The sequence below is a fragment of the Pygoscelis adeliae genome, unplaced genomic scaffold, assembly GCF_000699105.1.
Source record: "Pygoscelis adeliae isolate BGI_AS28 unplaced genomic scaffold, ASM69910v1 Scaffold56, whole genome shotgun sequence".
NCBI classification, from domain to species: Eukaryota; Metazoa; Chordata; class Aves; order Sphenisciformes; family Spheniscidae; genus Pygoscelis; species Pygoscelis adeliae.
In genome coordinates this window covers 1,337,926-1,361,412 of record NW_008824944.1, presented here as the reverse complement: position 1 = coordinate 1,361,412, position 23,487 = coordinate 1,337,926, and the positions used below count along the sequence as shown (strand labels likewise).

Here is a 23,487-nt window from a genome sequence, read left to right as displayed (position 1 = left end):
GGACTGTGAAGTCTTTATAAATTGTAGCCTCCCTTTTTGTACCCTTTTATCCTTCAAGCGACTGGGAAAGAGATTAGGCTGAAGAGTATCTCAATAAAGAGCTTATGGCAGAAGCACCAAAATCTTACTACTTATGTACCCGTTACAGCCTCTGACTTAAGACCAACACGACCTATATCATGGTTGTCTTTGTGAACTGTTTCTATGCCTGGCATTGCAGGAAAGCAGGTCATTATCAATCAGAAGGCGGGAAGGTAGATTCATCTGTTTAATGGTAGCATGAAAAGGTTTCCTTGGACTGACCGAAGCCATATGAGTAAGAGAAGAGCACTGTGGTTAAGGACTTTTAAACAGTTGTTGCTAAGTTCAGTGTTTTAGAAACATGGATTTTATACATGACAATACAGTCATCAGCAAGGGATCTGCACGGCTTTAAAGTATACTTGACAGTGCAATCAAATGGCATGACTGTAGCTCATGCAGCTTTAACTTTCGCTGCATGGATATTAGTAATGGTGTAACTATCTTAAGGACTTGTTTTGGCAGTACAGCATACCCAGTTAGCCTCAGGTAACTAACTCCACACTGTCCTACTGTGATTGTATTTCTGTGGGTACATGAACTAAGTGGTGTAAATCTGCCTCTGATATATCATGTGCTGCAATCACACCTTTGGATTTCAGTTTTATGTGACGAATGTTGATTAAAATCTTTATAAATGCGTGAATGTGTACAATCTCATCCTGTTATCTTAATAATAAAATCGTTCTGAGAGCAGCTGAAATACAAAACCTGCTTGCACTGTGTTTTATGGTCATGGTAAAGCGATGTGCTGCTTGTATTCTACTTCTCACTATAATGCTATATAAGACATTTCTGCTATTGTAGTAGGGGACATAATAAACAGCAAAAATCAGTTGAGGGGGAGGGGGAGTTGGCTGCCATTCCCAGGTGGAAACATGCTTTGAAATCAGAAAATTGCAGCCATGTAGCCAGCGAGATGATGAAACTATACAGTGCTGAATCACAGCCTTACCATTTGCTTTCCACAAGGCACTGAGCGCAACGCCAGTAATACACAACCCGAGAGGTAACTAAAGATTCTTCTCACAAGCTGTGCTATCAAAAACCAATTGTCTGACTGTGTATGCTTGGAAAATAAAATGAACCTGAGTGTTGGAGTAGTGGTACTGCTTCTAGTAGTTTAGTTAGGAAGACTCTAGGGACTTCAGCTCTTTCTTTAGCATCTGTACAGTCCTGCTCTGAACAGGTTTGCCTTTGCCTCCGCTTCTGTAACTTATTACTGAGGGCTTCCCAAGGACAACAGGGTCAGGGCTTCTTGTAAATGAATGTTCCCTGTGGGACCCGTAATGAAGAGACTGCTAACTAATTATCAGTCTCTTTGGAAGGCGTTCATTTTTTAATTGACCTCAAAGCACTCAAAGAACAAAAGGAATCTGAGCAAAGATGATTTGGGTCCAAGGCAAACAAAGGAGTCATTTTCTTTCATGGGGCAGTTGCACGGGTTTATTGGAGTCCACTGGACATACAAGTTTTTCAAGTTCAATATTCCGTTGATTAAAATTAAGAGAGTTGTGTCTTGACGACATGACCTGTGTGTTACAGACAGCTTTCCCTCCCTTCCTTCAGCTGTCATTTTCTGTGCAAATATTGCTCCCGTCATCACTTGTCAGGCCAATATTACAGTGGAATTAATTTAAAACATAATCTGTTTCCTTGTAGTTTGAGTAGGAAAGTTCAATTCTGCGACTTGAATGTCAGGTACAATTTTACAGAGGCTGCTTGCAGGGCTGTTATACCCCACAGAGAAGATAATTACAAAGTCAGAAGGAGCCTTAGGACTTTTTGGTTAGGGAACAGGTTTTGTCCAACAAAATGATATTTTAATTTTTACTATTTGAATATTGGCTGAAATGATGAAACTCATGCTTCTAATTTAGTTTTAACTGCTAAATAAGTTGGATGCAGAAAACATGATACTGCTGGTTTTGTGGGTTTTTTTAAGTTAAAGATGATTGTGACTCAAATTCTACAGCACTGTTTTCTCTTTGCATATATGAGTGACAGAAGGGTATAAGTGTATTGGAGGAGAATAGTTTTCTAAAATAGAAAATTAATAATGTGATCATGAAGAGTTCTTCCATGCTCCTGATTTCACCAGTAGAGCACTTAAATTGAAAACATCAAAAAGCAGGTGTTCAGGAACATCATCACTAATACAGAAAAAAATCCAAATCTCAAAATGGTGGGAAAGGGTTAAAGATGAATGAGTTTTTTGTTTTAACTCTATTAATCATATTTTTAAAATAATTTAAAACAATATTTTAAAATAATTTTTAAAAATACAGAAAATTAGGTGGAAAATGTTAATTTAGAAGCAAAACTCCAGCTGTTCCTGTCCTTTATAATTCTGAGATGTAGGAAGCTCTGAAGTGCCTAATCGCAGAACCATAGAACAGCCCAGGTTGGAAGGGACCCCGACAGATCATCTGGTCCAAGGCATTGTGGGAAAGGGAGCCTAGCTGGGATTAACTAGAACCCTGTCCAATCGCATCTTGAAAACCTCCAGCAATGGGGACTCCACCACATCCCTGGGGAGGTTGTTCCAGTGTTTGATTGTTCTCACTGTAAAAAATTTCTTTCTTATGTCAAGACGAAACCTCTCCCGGTGCAACTTCTACCTGTTGCCCCTTGTCTTCTCCATGTGGCTCCTTGTGAAGAGAGAGCCTCTGTCCTCTTTGTAGTTGCCCTTTAAGCACTGGAATACTGTGATGAGGTCTCCCCTGAGCCTTCTCTTCTCCATGGAGAAAAGACCTGACTCCTTCAGTCTTTCCTCACAGGGCAGATTCTCCAACCCTTTGATCATCTTCATGGCCCTCCTTTGGACCCTCTCTGGTCTGTCCGCATCTTCCTTGAATTGTGGGGACCAGAATGGGACACGGGTCTCCAGGTGCAGCCTGACAAGCACTGAGTAAAGTAGCATGATCATGTCTCTATCTCTGCTAGTAATGCCCCTGCGGATGCAGCCCAGTATCTGATTTGCCTTTGCTGCTGCCACGGTGCACTGCTGACTTCATGTTCAGCTTGTTGTCCACCAGGAGCCCAGGTCCTTTTCAGCAAGGCTGCTCCCCAGCCATGCAGATCCTAGCTTGTACTGGGCTTTTTGCTTATTCCGTCCTAGGTGCAGGACTTTGCACTTGTCTTTGTTAAACTTCATACTGTTTATAAATTACACTGCCTTCTCCACAAATGACTGAGTATGAGCAGGTCTGAAGCAGGTATTTCTAATTTTAAAGAACATGGTTAATGACAAAGCCCAATCACATTAGTCTAATCTGCAGGATGAAGGATGCAGAGCTATCTTCTCTTCCTTTAGGCTCTGTTGATGCATACAGGGTGACCAAGTTTGAAAGCACACCTTGAATTTACCACTTTTATTTATTATCATTTATTCATTGCTGGATTTATGAAACAGCGCAGTGACTGTATGTTTCTATTCTCACCAGTCATACAATTAGTCCTGCCATTCTGCCAACAGAACAATATCAGGTTTTTTAATTTATGATTAGGATAGAAACTATAAAATACTGACTGCCTCAGAAAGAATTGTTTCTGAAATTGTTAAACTTACAACATGACCCATAAAAAATTCTGGCTGATGTAAAATATTTTATGTGATCATGCTTCCAGTTCTAATAATGTAACCAATGCTTGCATCAGGTGTTCAGGAAATCTGGCAGTGAAATTGTTAAAGGTAATGTTATATTCCATAGGGTCTACAGCTCCTTCACATTGTATCTTCTGCAAGTAGCTACAGCTCAAATCGGTTCTGGCATTTTGATACAGAGTAGAAGCACTTATTCAGCTTGAAAGTTGTAAGTTGCAATTTTTTAAAGACTCTTGTGAGGTTTGTAGTATGTTATGGGGACACCCAACTGCAATATATCTGAATATAAAACAAGTGCTTTATAAATTGTTTTATCACACTTCAAAGCAACATGATAGCAGGATTGCCAAATTCAGCTGCAAAACTTGCCAATTTGGATCATGTGAAGGCAGGTGTGAGATTACAGCTGTAATAAAACTGAAATTGAATACTGGTAGCTGAATTTGTAGTAGGCAATTGATTTGATTTATATAACATAAGCCACATGAGGAGAGATATGTAGGTCAGCATCTTCAGCTGGAAGCGGTGGTTGGAAGAGTTGTGGTAGGTCGCTGGGAACTGCTGAGTTAATGCTTGTTTAGTCTGGCAAAATGCTGGTGCAGCGTAACTACATTCTGTCAAACTTGTCTGGGGACACACCATTTGCAACAAGGAAAAACTAGTCAGTTACATCCAATGCCACTTGTGCCATAAAAATCTGTGCTAAAATTAGCATAAGAATGTAGACCACATGGAGTTTCCCAGGGCAAGAATTGGTACATTAGTTGTGAGCACATTTTCAGCCTGCAAAATACTTAAGGTGTGCAAATACACAAGTCAGTGATTAAACTCCTTTTGGAGTAATAGAACAATATATTACAAAATGCAAATCGAAAATGATCATGTTCAGGGAAATAGAGGAAGCACAATCAAATATAGCCTGCAGAGTTATTTCCAGTCCAAGCCGTCTGTTGTATCACAGATTTGCACACAGAAAAGCAAAAAAAAATCCAAAATAAAGCACACGCCCCTTAATTAAAAAAAGAAATAGTGTCCGCTTTTTTTGTCCAAGGAGTGAACTAATGACCTGGCAATTCTAACATGAGTTGGAGGTTTAATGAGAACAAACACAAAATGGTAATTGCTGCTTTTAAAAAGGAAATTAAGATTAGGCATACAGAAGTGACCGCTTGTCAGAGAGTTTCCATTCGCCATTCCCAGGAAAGAGCCCAAGTTTTTGTCCAAGTTTTTGTCCAACTTGTGAGCCTTTGGAGGGTGCAGCCAGTCACGGTCGATATAAACATGCTAGGGCTCATGAGCTACAATTTCGAAAGACTTCATCTTTGCAAAGTATACTTGAACGTCTTAGGCCTACAAACACTCCATTGGCACAGAGCAATAGAAAATGCTTTTGCTTTATCTATAATCTGACCTGAGCCTCCAGTGCAGGAAACAGGAGCAGGAAAAAAATCTTGAACAAGAATATAAAGAGTAGCGCAATATTTACATTATTATTTCTTTCTACCAAAATGCAGGGAGTATATGACAGTGGAGGAGAGAAGAACTAGAAATGTTGTTTTAAAAAAGCTGATGATAGTTTAGCAAAGTTTTTGTGATGAAGACGGGTGGTTAGTATAGATGATTTAGGAAGATATATCGTCAGGAGAGGAAAGCAATGATGTGGTCTAGAAGTTGTGAGCGTGAGTTTCATATTTCAGCAGTCAAGAGCCTCATGAATCAATGAAGATCTAGTAAATTAAAAAGAAGAAACTTAATGAAAATATATGTTTAAGAAATAAGTTCAGTAGGAATCTGAATGAGTTTGTAGCAGCTATTTGGGAAGTCATTTTGGTAGTAAAGAGAAAGTAAGACCGTAAATAAGTAAGCGTGAGAAAAATGAATATTGCTACAAAAATGACTGCTATACTGAGTTCAATATGCTTTAATTTGTCATAATACTCAGCATAACATAATGTCTTAAAAATCTAGACCCATGGCTGTTACTCAGTAAGCGCAGAGCCTTGATGATTAGCATTAGTTCAGCTGATAGTCTGGCAATTCTGAAAAACAAACAGAGCCAGACAGAAGAGAAAAAAAACTTGAACAGAGGAGATAAGACTGAATTTTATAAAAAATTTTTACTGCAACAGCACTGGAGGACATTATCATTACAGAAAACATAAACTACCACTGTGGCTGGCACTAGGATAGTAGGTCTACCCAGTGCTTTCCAATGAGCAAAAACCCCTGGGTTTATCAAGGAAGGGGGTTTACAGACGTTATGGATAGGGTATATTTTTTTATTTAATTAAGCACACAGGACTGCTTATAATGACACAATATTTCAGCTTTCCTTGTCTTTCTGACATCTAATAAAAACTCAGAACATTACTGTTACTAAAATAATTCTTACTGTGTCTGATTATGGTACCTCTGCAGTCACATGTTACCTGTTGAATAGTTTCAGTTTAATGTGACAGTGATGTAGAGGGTAAGGCAACCATTATTTTGCCACTATCATTTATGTTTGACAGCAGCTGGCTCACCAGTCCCTGTATGTGTTGTTTATGGCTTACATGCGTGATTTTGAGAATGGAGAGGAATTAATTTATTGTGTTGGGTGTAGTAGACATGGAAAACAATCCTTACAATATTTTGGTGGTCATGGGATATCTCTTTTTCCAGGTTTATACAATGTTTTATAGAATGGTGGTTTTGGACATGACTGGGACTTGTAAGTAGTACTGCCGAACAGCAACTGATAATAATGAAATGATCCTTTCTGAAGATGTATATCTATGAGCTTTTAAAAAGTCTTGAGCCTACAGAAAGAAATCTCATGTCATTATAGTTCATATATTATGAACTCTTGCAGAAAAAACAACTTAAGTCTGGCGTGATGGGTCAGGGTTGAGGAATGGCTAGATTTCAAATTAAAAGTCTTCATTCAAAAACTGAAACAAAAACTGGAATAAGGTGAGGGCAAACTCAAGACTTTGCATGTGCAAACTCAACACTTTGCATGTGCAAACCTCTTTTTGATGCTGTTTTCAAAATGATGCAGCAGCTAAATGTATTATACTCCTGGGAAGCATAAACCTTAGGGCCTGATTCTTCTCACTACATAATAAGAATGGTGAAAAGTAGCCTTAAAGTAGGTATAAATTGCATTTAAATCTTCTTTATGGCTCAGCAGTGGTAGAAAGGAGTCTCAATATAAATGAGAATCAGGTCCACAGTATTTATTTAACCCTTGGGTTTTTTATATCATTTTATTTGCACCTTTAAGAGATTTGCAGAGGGATTTTTAATCAGGATTCGGTGTACAGAAAGCTAAATGTTTTCGTTGCCTTACAAGTAACTTTAATCATAGAGGCAGATCATTCTTTTTATTTCTCAAGGGAATGGTAGAATTTCCTGCCTTTGTGCAAACTGAGCTAAATGTTTCTGACACCCATAGTACAGTGTCAATTGGAAATTCACATCTCATGTAATAACAGACCATTTTAATTTCATGAGCTAAAGAATTGGTTTCCACTTGCAAATTGTACCAAAGAAAGCAATATTGTCAGAAGAACTGGCACAGTGCTTCAAGAGATAAATCTATTGAATTAAATAAGAGGCTTTCATTACCTTTTACATTGCATTTCCGTATAACATAAGCATTAATTAAACTCTTCATTGCTTTCTCCTACTCAGCAGAGCACTTGCTCAGTCTGACAAGAAATGCTGCCCAAGAAAACATGTGGCACCCAAATACAGTCATTAAAATACAGTTACTCAAGCAGAAGGGAAGGAAGCGTAGAAGGGGAGAATGTTTCGGTGCATTTGGGCAAGTGGGACCTAGCTACAGAAATACATAATTTCTGTTTTTCAGGTTTTGACAGCAAGACAGCTCCGATGACTTGTAACAGGTCATCTTACTAGGTATTTCTTCAGGCATTCTGAATACAAATGGAAAGCAAGCATTTGTCTTTGCATTTTTAAGTATATGTCTGTTTATGAGGAAGGCTTCTTCAGCATGAGGAATCACTTTTGGCATGAGACAATTCTACCCTTTGAAGTATCAAAACAACTCTGCAAAGTGTGTCTCCCCTCCTGTGTGATGAATGCCCAACTATGGCAAAGTTGTTGATACAGATTCAAAGTGTTCCCATCAAGTAGTCAAGCCTTAAAGAGCTCTTTGGGTAGCCCACCTTCCTTAACTGAAGAGACATCATGTATATTTGGTTCTGACACATTTCTATCTGTATTCAAATATTTCTAATTCCTTTTTTCTTGTGATTCCAGGGGAACATTTGAGAATCTGCCCTCAGGAATATACATGTTGCACCTCAGAAATGGAGGACAAGTTAAGCCAACAGAGCAAACTGGAGTTTGAAAACTTGGTGGAGGAGACAAGTCACTTTGTACGCACCACTTTTGTATCCCGGCACAAGAAGTTTGACGGTAGGCTGGATATAATTTACTTATTGTCAAGGTTATGGGATTTAAAAGTCAGTTATCCATAATAAATTCCAATGTTCTTTTCTTTACAATGAGATATCACATTTGCAGTTGTCAGTTTGGCTAAGATAGGGGTTAACTTACAGCTGGTATGCTTATCAGCCTTGTGAGTATTGCCTTTAATTACAATGACATCAAGAATCGGACTGTTAAGTGCCTGCAGGCTTGGCTGATGTTGAAAAAAGAGATTAGATATGCATACAGAGGTTTATAATTTTTGTCTCCTAGTTTCACATGCAAAATTTAGGTTTGCAATTACGTTCACTCTTGCAAGATGAACTGTGGGTCTCCCATGATTTTTGTTATTGCAAAGCAGGTTTTTTATAGTCTGCCTCGTCGTAGCCTTAAGGCTGTAGTTTTTTCCTGCATGATTTTCTTGTGATGTACAGAGTCTCTTAAAGGGCTTCTGGCTTCCAAACTCTAAGGACTCAGTTGCATTTGAGAGGCATTGTCATGCAAACCACTTAAGCAGTATTGAACACAACTTTTATACCTAGAAAGAATTGACAAGGACAGTTTGGGGGTTTTGTTTGTTTCTAATCAGTACTCCAATCTCTTCTGGTCCTCAGCCTCAAGGGCTCAGTGTCACAATTGCTAATGCTTGTCTTTAATAATGAACATTAAGCAGTTTTTATGGTTGTGTCCGTATTTACAAGTTGCACTGTATTGAGCTTTTCTTATAAACTGCAGATTAGCAAAAAGTAAAAGAGCTTCAGAATATTTAATCATGGCTTTATCTAAATATGAAATCAGTATTTGTGTTGAAAGTGTCCCCTTGAGTATTTCTGCATATGTGTAAGTTGGAAAGGGTCTGGCACTAAGAGGTGTAAATCGGCATTGCAAGGAGGATTGCAGAGCTGCATCTTTACATGTAGGTAGAAAGCCTGCAAACAGGTGCAGTAAAGCTGGCTAACCCCAGGTGACGGGCCATATGCACACATGTAGGAGAATGGTGGAAAGGTTATCCCTGAAGTTGGAAGCTTACTCCGAAAATCTGAGGTCGCATACAGAAAAAAGTGAAGATGTCTCTAACTCCTTAGAGTAATTCTCTATCATTCTCTTTATCCAATTAAAGATTTTTTTTTCTAATATTGATTCTCTCAATATGACACAGAAGGGAAGATGAATTATAAAAGGAGGGAATGGGAAATGTGTAATATGAGGATGAGCTGGAGACAAGTCCCCAGCAGCAGATCAGATGCTAATATAATTTAGAAAGTGTCCTTAGTCCTTGGAAAGACTGCAGTGTGGACGACTGTGCAGCACTCTGCATTGTGATTGCTTCCCATTTTAATGTGAAGTTGGAACTCTTTATGTAGTGGATTTTCAAAATTTTACTTGGCTTTGAAGGACCTAAAAAAAAATCCAGAACATGTGTGCAGTACTACAAGATGAGTATGCAAGCAGAACAGACATTTCAAACCATCTATGGCACGTACAGGGCCTTTCTCTTTTTCTAGAAGGAAACCAAGATGATCGCTGGTGTTCAGTGAGCACTGCGGTTTACTGAAAATGCTGCGCTTGTTGACCACAGAGCTCAGACAGTACCTTAATAATTCTTTGGCAACTTGAGGCCTTTTTGTATTGCAAGGAACTTAAGCACATTATGGCTTTTTCAGTAACTTGAAATTCTGTATCTTAATACTGCCGGTAAGGTATATAGCTGAAGGTTACTGACCTGTTGTAAATATTGCATTCTGGGATTCTTATGGATCTGCTCTGCAGGAAGTTGGATTAAAAGACCAAGCGGTTTCATCTGGTTTATCATTGATGTTTTAAAGGGAATTTGCAATGTGAAGTCTTATCAAAGAGCAATTGAACTTTGTGTAAACATTCTGTATTTTAATGCTATTCTAAAACTATTCAAAAGTTGTTCACTTACATGGAAAAACTGCTTAGTCTTTCTAGAAGGGCAAATACATTAATGGAAAAATATATTCCCCTAATAGGCTGTCTTTCAGTATAAACCAGCTAGATTTGTTGCAGTTTAAAATAGGATGTTGCTTTTCGGTGCAAAGCAAATATTGGATTGTTAGATAACGTCAATGTTTTAACTATTCAAGAATCATCCTTTTTTTGTTGTAATTTGGTACTTTGATCACACAAGGGAATTCTGATAAATGATTCTGCCATTTGATGCTAGTACACCACAAATAACAAAACAAATACAGCCAATTGTGATGATTTTATGGAAGTTGTGCACAGGACTTGTGTTTATCAAAAGCAGCATATCTAAACAATAACAGAATATATGAACATTTAAGTAATGTTGAGGTAGTATATAAGCATTGCTTCTGTGAGGAGTTAATTTAAACTAGTGTTGCTGCCATCCATCCTCTTTGCTCATGCAGACATTTAGATCATTTTGCAAACTCTTGAAAGGGAAATGGAAGGTCTTGTAGATTTTTTCTTTTCTTTTTTTTTCTTCTGTACCAGGCATGTCTTAAGGTAATGCTAATCTTTGCAACGTAAGACTTTCCAGGGTATGTGAACTCTTTGTTGAATTATGATCTAACCTTCATACGCCTTCCCTTTATTTTATTTGCTTTCTGTCCCACATCCATACACTTAAGCATAGATGGAATGATTTTCTGATTTCCATTTTGAGAGGTAATTTGAGGTCTGTTTTCCTTTTCAGGATTTTGCCCCAGATTCCTATTCATGATCTAACCTACAAGGAAACTCAATCTGCTGTAACTTAAACATTGTCTCTTTAGCCTCTGGTCAGACACACATTCTTACACAGAATCACAGAATCAGAGCATGGCTGAGATGCGAAGACATCTCTGGAGATGGCCTAGTTAACCCCCAATGCTCAAAGCTGGGTCAGCTCCCGCAGGTCACCCAAGACCATGCGCAGCTGGGTTTTGAATATCTCCATGGATGGAGACTCCACAGCCTCTTTGGGCAACTTGTGCCAGTGTTTGACCATCCTCACAGTAAAACAGTGTCTTCTTGTGTTTAGATGGAATTTTCTATTTTTTTAATTTGTGCCCATTGCTTCTTGTCCTGTCACTGGGCTCTGTTGTGAAAAGCCTGGCTCCGTCTTCTTTAGTTCCCCCTCCAGACGTTTATACACATTGATGAGATCCCCCTGAGCCTTCTCTTCTCCAGGCTGAACAGTCCCAGCTCTCTCAGGCTCTGCTCGTATGAGAGATGGTCCACTCCCTTCATCATCTTACTGCCCTTTGCTGGACTTGCACCGGTATGTCCATATCTCTCTTGTATTGGGGAGCCCAGACCTGGACCCTGCACTCCAAATGCAGCCTTAACAGTGCTGAGCTGAGTGGAAGGTTCACCTTCCTCAACCTGCTGGCAATGTTCCTACATCATTTCTGTGTCAGTTTTATGTTTCATTTTACCTGAAGTGGCGTACTTTCCAAATCTACGAGAAGTAATTTCTGTAAAAACTGTAAGCTGAAGAAGCTAAATATGAAATTCTTAACAGAGAACTTTAGAAACTATTAAGTGTTTTCGAACCAGCTATGATCAGAAGAAATGATGTCTTTCTTTTACTGGCCATCAGTTCTTGCATCCTAAAGCCCTGTACAATCTTACTCATTTGTTATTCATTTGTCCTCCACATTTCTAAGGGGCTGTCACTGTGTTGGGACTTTTAACTGCTCCATTCTTCTAGATTCATTTTTTCCTAAGTGTTTTTTTTCCTCGTAGTATGTGGGGTTTGAAGATGTCTCAGAGCCAAAGGTCTGACAATAGTATTTTTCATTTGGTTTCCATATTGTAGACAATTGGTGTGAATTAGCATGAGTCACTACACAATGTAATACCAGCTGCCAATTATTTCTTGGCTGAGCCTTATGTTCAGATGTTTACATCTGTGTTGCCCCCATCTGTATATTTGCCCTTGCATTGCCATACTGGATGGTCATTTCAAAAAAATCATTATCTGCAGTTTCACTGATGGGTGCACGTGTATCCAGGGAATCTTCTCTTGAGAATCTTGCCTAAGAAAGAAAGCCTTGAAATGAGAAAAATTCCTTTGAAACAGTAGGTGCTCAATGTTCCTAGCAAAGAATGCAATATCTGTTTCAGCAATGGGACTCACAAACCCTTCCAAAAACTAAGAAAAGGAACAAAAACCCCTTCCAGCAGACAGGAAGTGAAAGAGTTCCAGCAGATACGGAGTTTTTTTTTCCTCAAGGCTTTGGGTAGGACTAATCCAAATAAGCAGACATGTAATGATCAGCTATTTCTCATTTCTAGCAATAGACAAGCAATTGTGCTCCAATTCTTGGACCCCCACTGCATACCTCAAAGAAGCTTAACATATATTTTGCTCCCAGTGTAGCTGTAGTAGTATCATCTTATTATCACCGATTCCCTTGCATAGTGGCATTGCTGAGCAGCTGTTTCACAGACAAGCCAATTTCTTTTAAGTATTGCTCCATCAGCAGCTGAAACCAGCCCTACCGGAAGGTTTTGTCATGAATGTTAATGAGGAGAGAAGTAGCTGTTCAGTGACACTTTCTCACTAATCCTTTGAATAACTATAGGAAAATCATAGCAAATATTTTAATTTAAGCTAAATAGATCTGAACCTGATAAAAGAGACAGTGTCCTCATTCTCATTAAAAAAAATACAGTAGTAGTCTTGGTAATGGTGTTAAAAATGAAAGAATATCTAAGGATAGCTATCATGAACTTGAATGGATATGGATAGCCTTCAGCAGAATGTGTGAGGCATGATGCCATTTAAGGAAAATAACCTGAATAGCACAAGAACCAATCTGTAGCTGCATTGATCTGTCTTACAGGGTCATCATTCCTCATGCTCCTTTTTTTTTTACAGTCTAGGAGAACAGTGATATATACCCATTAGTGCTGCTTATATTTCTTACAGTCATTACCAGCAGTAGCCGTGTAAATTACAGGGCAGGAAAGAAAGTTTCAAAGATAATCCTCCAAAACAATACCTGCAAGAATAGCTAGCATCCCAGAAACCCTGTATTCCCTTTTCTTTTCTTGCACAATTTATGAAAGAACTTGGGGAAAAATAGTGTTTATAAATCTTTCCTTGATATTAGAGCTGACAAAAACTTATTTTGTGAAGCTGCTTTCCAACAAAGTAAGAACTCTTCAATGAGATGAACGTTTGTAGCCAGGTACAACTATCTCATTAAACTTGGCAATAAAAGCATGGAAAGTAAAATAAGGGAGATGCTGGAAGTCGGAATACACTGAGGTTCAGTTGTGTGGCCAATGCAAGCCTTCTGCCCTCTGCTCCTCCTTCCTCCCACCCTTGCTGCCCAGCCTGCCAGTCCAGCTTGAGCCCCAGCTCGTGCCTGGAGCCGCACTGAGCTCCGTGGACTTCTGCAGAGGAGGGGGAGTGCAACAGCACAGGAGCCCGCTTGTGCACTGGTGCTGTCGTGGTCAGTGGGTGAAGGATGGACTTTCAGTTTTTTTTTTTTTCGTGCTTTGCTTACTTTGAATGTGAAAGGGCGTGGTTTTCACAGGAGGATTTTTGCTTTGTTTCTTTGTTTTATGGAAGCGGGGAATCAGAAAGGTCTGCCTTTTCCACAGACCTGTTTGGGAGGCAGGAGGCTTCTAAGGAGTGTGGGAAAGTCAAATACATATAGCATAATCTGTGTACATTATGCAACTACTCATATTATTCCAGTGCTGCCATGTCTGCGACAGAACATAGGCTCCACCATATGAAAGCTGGGATACCAGATACTTTGTTTTTTAGTTTTGGGCAAGGTGGTGGTGTTTTGTTTTGTTTTCTTTGTTTGTGTTGTAAGATTTCAGTGTCACTTTGCAATGTGTTTCCCATCAAATGCAAAATCCATTGCAGGACAGGTGGATTTTTAAAACTCTACAACTATTTGGCTGTAACAGTGCTAGCAGGGCCACAGTTGCCGTATAATTCATCTACTGTTTTAACACACTACCTAACTTGGGCACTTGCCAAAATACAGGCCTTAGAGCAGTTAGAACCTTAAAAAAAGGTAACATCTGCTGGCTTGTAATATGGAACTGTTTGCAAGCCTTCGTCAGACATCTGGCGCAAGTTTCTAAACTTTACAGAGTTCTTGATAAAAGATCCCTTAGCTTATATTTGACAGGAGACTCTAATTTGAAAATAAAATATTCTACACCTGATCCAAATCCTATCAGAGTTGATAATAGCCTAAGAGGAATTTCTATTACCTACAAATGATTTTAGGGTCTAATCCTGTAAGCTGAGATGACTGTTTATCAGTTTCACATATGTCAAAATTTGTGAATTAGAACAAAATAAATTATTTTTTAAAAATTAACCAAAAAAGGAGAGGTGGCAAGCCTACAAAACTTGGAAAGGAAGTATTGGCCCAGTAGTAAGAACGGTTTCCAGCCAGGGGTGCAAATTCCTGTAACCTGGTCAAATCCCGTACTGAAAGTCAGCGCTGTGGGAAGTGGTGTCTTCTGCACGCTCCCTGCAGCTGGAAATGCGCTTCGTGCATTTGGATGGCTTGTACTCTCTGCTCTTCCGCAGCTTCATTTGCTAAGTGCAGCTGGTCAGTGGAGCATGTAATCTTCTAACCAGCTGCATCAGGTTTATGAAGCTGCAAAGCAAAGGACAAGCTGCTACCCTGTGCTGGAACAGGCGGACATGACCCACTCTCAAATGAATCTCGTTAGAAAGCATGTTGTCCAGGTATAGCCAAATTGAAACAGGCTTTGAGAGGGCAGGGATCCAGTGCTTTTCCTGTTAAACAGAAAGCAGAATTTGCTTTGCTGAATATTAGATGTCCGCAGTGTAGGGTACTCCTGTAGTTGCCCTCGGTAGTCGATAGGGAATGATAGGTGCAAGTCATGCTGGTCTAAAGTCAGGAAAAATCTCTCCCTGAAGTGCTTATTTCTCTATATTGATTAGAGAGGGCATTTAGTTCAGACATAGATGCCTGTACTGTGGACTTACTTACACATTTGTGCAGATAAATTCCACCCCAAGGAACGGAATAAAGGAGTGAAACATCTAAAACACTTTTGAGGCTCTCTTTGTGCTTTATTTGCCTCTTTTACAAAAGTCATCCTCTGGTTTTTTCTGTATATTTTGTGGGGAAAAAGACATTAAAAATATTGAGGCAAGTAAGCACTATGGTGGTCAGTTATTATCTTATGCTGGTTGAAAAAAACGCTGTCCTGTTGAATTCAAATGACATTTAATCTTCGCTGAAGCTCTGAATAGTTTATGGTTTTAATATTTTATGGTGGAAATTGTTTCACTTGGAACTTAGTGACCAAGCCTTAAAAATACTAAACAGTAAGTAAAATTACTGATTTGCAAGTATGAAAAATCCTGCGCTTAAAGATGCTTCATATGCATATGGACAAGAATAGGATTAATAAAGGACTCAGCCTCAAGTCCATAAGACTGATGAAGGACGTCAGTCTCCTGACAATCGGCCATCAGAGGCTCTGTACCCATACCTGATTCTTACTCTGATGGTAGGTGCTCACCTGACACACAGCAAGGACACAACCAGGCTGTAAGAATCAAAAATAGGGACTGTATATAAAAACCAAGCTACAAAACAAGGGTATTTGTATATAGTGTCAGCACCCTGGATAATAGGAACTGTAGCCTTATAATTTCTCATTTGTTGTCCTCAACCCTCATTAAATGCAAAAATACTATTTTTTAGATGAATCTCTTGACTGTAATACACAGGCATTGTTGTCTTTTTGCTGCCCTTCTTAATTCTTTTGCCTGTGTGTCCAAACAACTGGGAAATTAAAAGCAAACTTAAAATAGTATGTAATGAAAAGGATCCTGGAATATTTGAAAAGTGATGTAGTGAATCTCTGTCCCTGTATCTCTGCTTATCTAAAAGACTTTTTGGAGTTTATTTTAAATTAAAGTTTTGTTTTTTCCTTTTACTTCTGCTCTGTGGTTTACCAGAAAAATATGGAAATGGCTCTTTTTCTGGGAGGAGTGTCATAGGAATGTCACTTTTAGCAGTAAGATAGATCCTTTAGGGCAGAACTATATGCCTATGTGCCATAAGTGTACTTTTAGAGATAGTGTAAAAACAGGCATACTAAGGTCCACTCGTGCTATACTTCATGGTAACTATGAAAATTGCATATATAAATCAGAGCTACCAGATCTTCAGGAAGAAGATAGGAAAGATGTGGCACAGGGGTATTGCTTCTGAAGTCTTCCCCTCTTGCTATACATTAGCTCTCATTCTATACCGGTAGCTGAAAGGTAAAAATAAACATATGCTGCCTACAGTCCCACAGAGCAATCTAGCTGCTTGTCTGTGTAGGTGGTGGTAGAGAGGAGTAGCAGTCGGTCTCTGTGTGGGCAGCCCCACTCAGTGCTGGTGAGGGCTGACAAACGCTGTGCGGGCAAGCTGGTTAGCGTAACACCATGCTTGCGGCGCAACTGTTGTTCAATGTGACACCGCCATAACAAGAGCAGTTGCCGCTGCAGGCTGCTACGGGCAAAATGAAAGCAGATCACCCAGATATAAACTCTACCAGGTTATCTGTACCGCTGTATTTCTTGCTTGTTGGTACTGTGCACGAACGTTCAGGTATCGTTTCTGAAATCTTGGGACGTAAAAAAATGCATGGCTCGATAGATGGAGGCACCTAGATTATTGAAATGTTCCAATTTTCCTAAATATATTGGAACACTAAATTTCACTGATTCTCCATAAATTTTTTTATGGATTCTTTTTCTGAATATTACTGATACAGTTCCCACTCTTTCACTTCTGGGGATATTTACATAAATTGGGATATTTATTTTCAACTTTCCCATCTTTTCCAAGTTACACTGAAATGGTTTTGCTTAACGTGTTTATTATATATGCATCACATGCTCACTTTACTCTGGGGTATGTATAGATTCGTTTACAAGCTTTATCAGAAATCAACTCCTTCATTTTCTTCTAGTTGTAACCTGTGTGCTTTAGGCATTCAGAGTGATATTATCACTGAAACGTCAGCTGAATGTTTCAGCGACGTGCGGGTCAGTTACCTATCACTAACAGCAGTGATACTGTAAAGGCAACGCATAGAGCAGGTGATTAGCTGGGGAAGGGGGGAGAAAGAGAGGTAGGACCAAAAATACTGTGACATGAGCTATCTATTAATCATGTATAATCATATATATAATAATCATATTAATCATATCTATTAATCAGATATATAATCATATATAATCATGACGATAATCATGTAAAGGACAGTATATATCTTACAGCAGCCATCTTAGATTGGTAACTTGATGCAGCTTTTGTGGAAGATAGTCTTCATATTAGCAAAGAGACAGATGGTGGACACCCTTGCTGCTTGAACTGTGCTTTGAAGCTATACCAAGAATTTTAATAAAATGAACAAAAAAACCTTAAGGCCTGAAATATATCTTGTCTAATATATGGCAGGTTATTAATTTAACATTCTTAGGTGAAATTATTTACTGTGAATTGATACTTTTTTGTGGTATCATGGGAGCATCTAGAAGCCATTTGCTGTTTCTGAATTAGAAGATTCATCAACACACAGCTAAAAGGCTGTCCTTGCTCTTGAAGAGCTACACTCGTAGTGAAAACATTAAACATATGTGAAGCAGGAAGGAGGTGAAAACAGCTCATTTCAGTAATGTAGGACATTTTCAGTCAATGAAATCTCAGCAAGATTATGGCCAAAAAAAGGCAACAGGAGGTAGCTGTTGAGTACTAACTTCAGTGAGTGGGTACAACGTATGTGATTTAATTTTTACTCCAATAAGAGCAACTTGACTATGCAGGTACTAAAACTGCGCTGAGGAAATAAATTCTGTTGTTATCTGCCTTTTCCTTCTTCTCACATTGAAGCATTTTCATAGGGGTGTGCAGCTTAAGGAAGACATCAATTTATACATACTTGTATAAAAGTTGAACCAAAGTTTGGTAGCACCATGGAGTAACTGCTGGAAGACGAGATGATCTCTGCTTGATGTTAACTAGTTTTTGGAGCATGTAAAATCTCTAGAGGGGAAAAATGCGAGAAGCTTGCATGTGAAGGAATACAGACTAAGAAATTTACTATTTTCTTAGAGCAATTAACTATTAAGACTAAGCAAATAACGACTGTTTGGGTTGTTTAATTTTCAAAAGCTGGAAGCAATTTCTTGATGAAAACACTTTGTTTCAATCACCACACAAAACAAGAAGCAAGATTTGAAGTTGAAATATGTATTTCATGTCAACAAAACGCTATACAGATTTAGTTTTGAATTTCAGTAAATTCAAGTATCTTGAAGGATTTCAAATAGAATCATAGAATCATAGAATAGTTTGGGTTGGAAGGGACCTTTAGAGGTCATCTAGTCCAACCCCCCTGCCGTGGGCAGGGACATCTTCAAGTTATTTGCAACTGCATTTAAAAATGAGGAAACAAATTATTATAAACTTTTTTGCAATAGCATATTTTATGGCACGGTGAAATTCTATGAATTTGTGAAAAGCATCACCACTGCATTTTTAATTTTTACAAGTTTCTGTTGTTAACGCTTTGATCAGCTTTACAAGCAAATCTCAAACACTCCCAGGAAAGTAGTATTTTTTCAGTGTCTGCTGTTGTATATATCGCCATAATTTTCCTTGCACTCCTACAAGTAAATAACATACTAATTTAAGCTCTCATTAAATAACTTGCAGGGGGAACGTGTCTCACCATCTCTGGTGCCTAAGTTTCAGTACTGGCCATGAGCTGAAGATGCTTCTAGGCTATGAGGAGTGGATATCAGAGTCTCAGACATCTCAGGATCATTTTGGGGCTCTACCCAAACCCAGCTAGCTGGGATCTGCTGCCTAGTGACGAGAGCTACAGCTAGTGGAGAGCTACAGCTGTGAAATTGGTCTTGGTTTTAGTGTGATGCCCAGAAGCCATCTTTTTTATGGCTTTTATCTTTTTTATCTTTGAGATCCAGCTTCCTGTTTTGATACAATAACATACATGATCTGATCTTTTAAAAGACCACTGTGCACTTTTAAGCATGTTGGTATGCAGCTTCTAAAAGTTATGATTTATTTATTCACACATTGGATTTTAAGTCTAAATAAAGGTATACAGGCTTGATCATTCTCATCTAATTGTGCATCAGTAGGAGAGGAGATTCTTTTTGTTTGTTTCTATTAGCTGGAAACTTGAACCAGTGAAAATTCCATGTTTAGTGAGGTTCATTACATTACCACATCCTACTTGGTCCAGTTTTGCCACATTAACCCAGAATCCAATCATTCCTGGAGTTTACTCTTTAGACTCTTCTTCTAGCAACACAATCAATGGGAATGGAGACATTTCAGACAGAGGCAAGATGCTGCTAAATCAAACAACCTTCTTAACTACTCCCCAGTTGTATAGTGCACCCTATACCACATGTGGCATTTTTCTGTGCCAATGTGGAGCTTGAAGTGCCATGCCTGAAAAATCACAGTGGCATGAGAACATTTTGGAGATAGGGGAGAAGAAATGGAGAGCTGAGTGATGCTAGTAACAGTTTTCCAAATAGGCTATTGAGGTATACCCAATATCACACATGCCTGTCTTTAGGATGCTTCCTGGGATTTGTTCTCGAAATGTCGTTAATAAACAGAGTCCTCCAACACATTCCTCATTAACCATTCTTCTAATGTTTTGGCATAGCCATCATTTTATCAATACCAATTATTAAGACATTGCAAAGATTCAATTTCATTCTGTTCATTCTATCGACTTAAAGATATTATTTAGCAGATACACATTTGTACTATTTAAATATCAATCAATCCATGTCTATGTCACACTCTTCACACTGGGCATAGATATATCTCCAAATGCCAGTAAGTGGACTGAAACAAATAAATTAGTATTCTGTGGAAGCTTGTGTCCAAGCTGAAGTTATTTTAGTGTGTTACATTTTTTCAGCAGTCCACTGCCAGAGACTAGCTTCTCAAGCAAGTTGTATGGTGACGTAAGGGATAAAGATAGGGATAAAATAAAATGCCTTGCAGGATAGCGATCCCTATGTTACAACTTCTCTGTTAAATAAAAATGAGATGTTAAATATCAAGTGATCATTAAGGAAATTTAAGTTAAGAATTTATACAGCTCTTATACTGGAAATTACCCTACAACAGGCTTTTCTTCCCCTCACATTTTATAGTCACAGTATCGGACTCCTTGAATAACTATGGGCATATCTTTAGTATTTTTAGCAGTTTCAGTGTCATGCAATCTCTGTATAGATGCGATCATTGGATCAGGACCTGCCTTATTAAACCTGCATACCCTTGTATAAGTAATTCTTTTTATGCCAACACAAAATATCGTGAAAATAGGAGAGGCTTTGGAAAGTGAAAGAGAAACAGGAAAGAGTTTTCAAATGGCCCTTTAATAATGCTCCTTGTGGAAGGAAGGTACTACTGGTCTGAGGAGTCTGAGTGTACCTGAATTCTATTTTTCTCTGATTTTTACGTAGTTCTTGAAAAGGAAAAAAATACTAGTGTTACTTCAAAGTAATAATTGACCAGTTCTAACAAGAGAGCCAGAGAGACGATACTATTCTTGCCATCACGATACTGTTCTTGCCAGGATAATATCATGCTTAACTGTTCACAGGGAAGCCTAAAAGCAAAGGGATTTATTTGGATTTTCTGGCATCTTACATTCCTACATTCTCTTCCTTAATGTGACTGGTTTTTTGAACTGCTTTCTTTCATATGCACTGAAATCCATGGCGGTACATAAAACTAGAAAAATCCCTATTCAGTTCTTAGCCCAAGGATAAGTCTGTGCTGGACCTAAATATACGCAGGCTTGATGCCAGGCCTTTGCATGGGGATCAATTGCATTTTCAGCTAATGCATAAAATAAAATGCAGCAAGCCAAAGCAATGTTGTGGCCACCATTTTTTAAAAAGCACTTTGAAATAAAACTCCTTATCCTCACCTTCACCTGGACTATGGTCGTGATTTATGTAGTTACATTGCTGAGAGATGTGTTTCTCCTCCATGATCTGTTTTTCTACTTACGCATCAGTAGGTTGCCTGCTAAAACTTTATCACTGTTGTAGCGATATGCCTAGGAGGAAATGGTTTTGTTCATCTGTTTCTAAAGAGGCGCATGGAAGAAGAGCGATGCAGAAGAGGAAGGGAAGATTAGAGGTGAGAGAAGGACAGATGAGAACTGACTATACTTTTATGGTGGCTTTCGTCCCGTGAAGGGATGGACAAGCATTGAAACCTGGTGGCCCGAGGAAGGCCGCCTCAGCAAAGGTCTCCCACTGGGCAATCCGCAGGGCTTTATTGCCATTGCAGTCAATGGATTTATTTGTCAAAGGTTGCAGGGTCTGGTAAATCATCTAAAGGTATGAGCAGGAGAAGGCGGCTGTTACCTGAAGACTGTTTACCAGCAGGAAGTTTTTAAGTTTATTGTTGTTGAGTTTTACGTAGTACATAAATCTGCCCTCCTCCTGGCACCTGCTCTTCCTCTTCAACTCAAAAGAGACTTCAGAATGCAAGGAGTATCTGTAATTAGGCCTTCAAATGCACAGCTTGAAAGGAAACAATCTTAGCACAGCATAAAAACAATAGCACTTTACTGGTTTGACTAAAATTTCTTAATGTCTTGATCTCTTTAATTTGCTTCTCTAATGCTGCTTTTTACAAATTCCCTAAACAGAAAATGCGTTACTATGCAGACTGGCAATGCCCTTATCGATAATCTGTATTGTATTACTTTATTTTTACTACTTTAAGCATACCCAGGAAAGCTATAATCCATATTTAAGTTAGGACTAGCAGTGATGTGAGGGGCTTTTTATGTAATTTCTGGAATAAAAACAAATGCAGCATTAGGGGGAAAAAGCACAGACCCAGTGACCATTTACAGGGATGATTTGTGCATCCCTAATGCAGTGCTATAAGTGTGCAAAAGAAGGTATCCCTGGACATTCTATTGGCAGGTCTCAAACTGAGACTCAGGTGATAATATTGCTTGTGAGTTTGTGCAGTGCGTTCATGCCCATGTGCAATTAAAAAGTTAATACTGTGGCCATGTTTTATTTCTTGTTTGTTGCTTGCTCAGTATTTTTGCTTGTGGCTTACAGAAAAATTCTTTTTTTTTTTTTTAACATAAGGAGATGAATATTGATCTTGCATTCTAAGTGTTGAACCATTACTAGACATACTGGTAGCTAGACAATTTTCTGATGGCTAGAGGGGGCACAGATAAAAGAGCAAAACAAGACATCTTTGTAACAAGTACATTTTTAAATCAAAATATTAAAAATCATTTAAAAGAATAAATTGCCACTGAAAAAGGAAAAAATTTAAATTACTTCTGCTTGCAAAGATTTAAAAGATACTGCCTAAAGTTACTCTTGTTTGAATGAGTGACCTTTATTTTTCTTGTATATGACTCGTATACAGGACCTCAGTGTTCCTAGGTGTAGGTTCTTTCCTCCTGTCTTTTCCAAAATCTCCTTTTGCTACTCAGACCTTGCATATCCTTCTCACTTGAAATGTCCTTCATTAATATGATGAACATGTTTAGGCTGGTTATAGTTAAACTTGTATCGTTCAAGAATTTTAGATGTTGAAGTTTAGGATCAACCACAAGGTCACCTCACTGTGATGTTCATGCATACCATCAGCCATCTTTAAACCAACTAAACCGGTTTAGCTTGTTAAATCAGCAAAAATGTGCCATGATTTCTTCAGATAAAAGAAAGGGGAGGAAGGGATAGAAAGAGAGAGGTAGGTTAAAATTCAGTGGTCTGGCCATGTAGTATGGCAAGTAACTCTTGGGGATAAGAACAAAATACTGTCGAGAGGCTAACAAAATTAGGAGGTGGAAATTTTGAGAAGGAGAAACTTGATAACTTAGTGCTTGGCTGTCTGCTTATGTTCAGCTGTGACATAAAAACATCAAAGTACCAATGCACATTTCAAACTCCTAGGAAAAGACCAGACCCTGCTCCCACCAATGCCTTACCACTTAGTCTATTTAAAAGACTTTATTAGACTACCCAGCGAAACAGCACACTATCAAATTTGCTAATAGACCATCTACGAACAAGTGCAGCAAGTTCTGCAACAGCTAAAAGGTTTCTTCTCAGCTTCTGTTTGCAAAACATGTGTGAGTTAATGGAGTATCACATTTATATAGTGCTGGGGCATTGACTTGAAGTCTCTTCAGGAAATAGATCTAGGTTTTACCTAGGTGTGCTGTGCTTTACAATGGAAACAGCCTACATTTTCTAATAAGACGATAGTGTTCATTAAATAATAAAGGTGGATGACAACTTTTCTATCCCTGAATCTTTACCATCT

The 23,487-nt window shown here is 38.6% G+C and overlaps 1 protein-coding gene across 1 annotated transcript in view; it reads left to right on the top strand.

Annotated features, from left to right (window-relative positions):
- Positions 1-7,071: 7,071 nt before the first annotated feature.
- GPC6 (glypican 6) overlaps positions 7,072-23,487 on the top strand; it is a 561,851-nt gene continuing 545,435 nt past the window's right edge. The window contains exons 1-2 of the mRNA XM_009325570.1: positions 7,072-7,126; positions 7,958-8,116. Coding sequence (XP_009323845.1) covers positions 7,072-7,126; positions 7,958-8,116 — 214 coding nt within the window. The remainder of the gene's footprint in view (positions 7,127-7,957; positions 8,117-23,487) is intronic.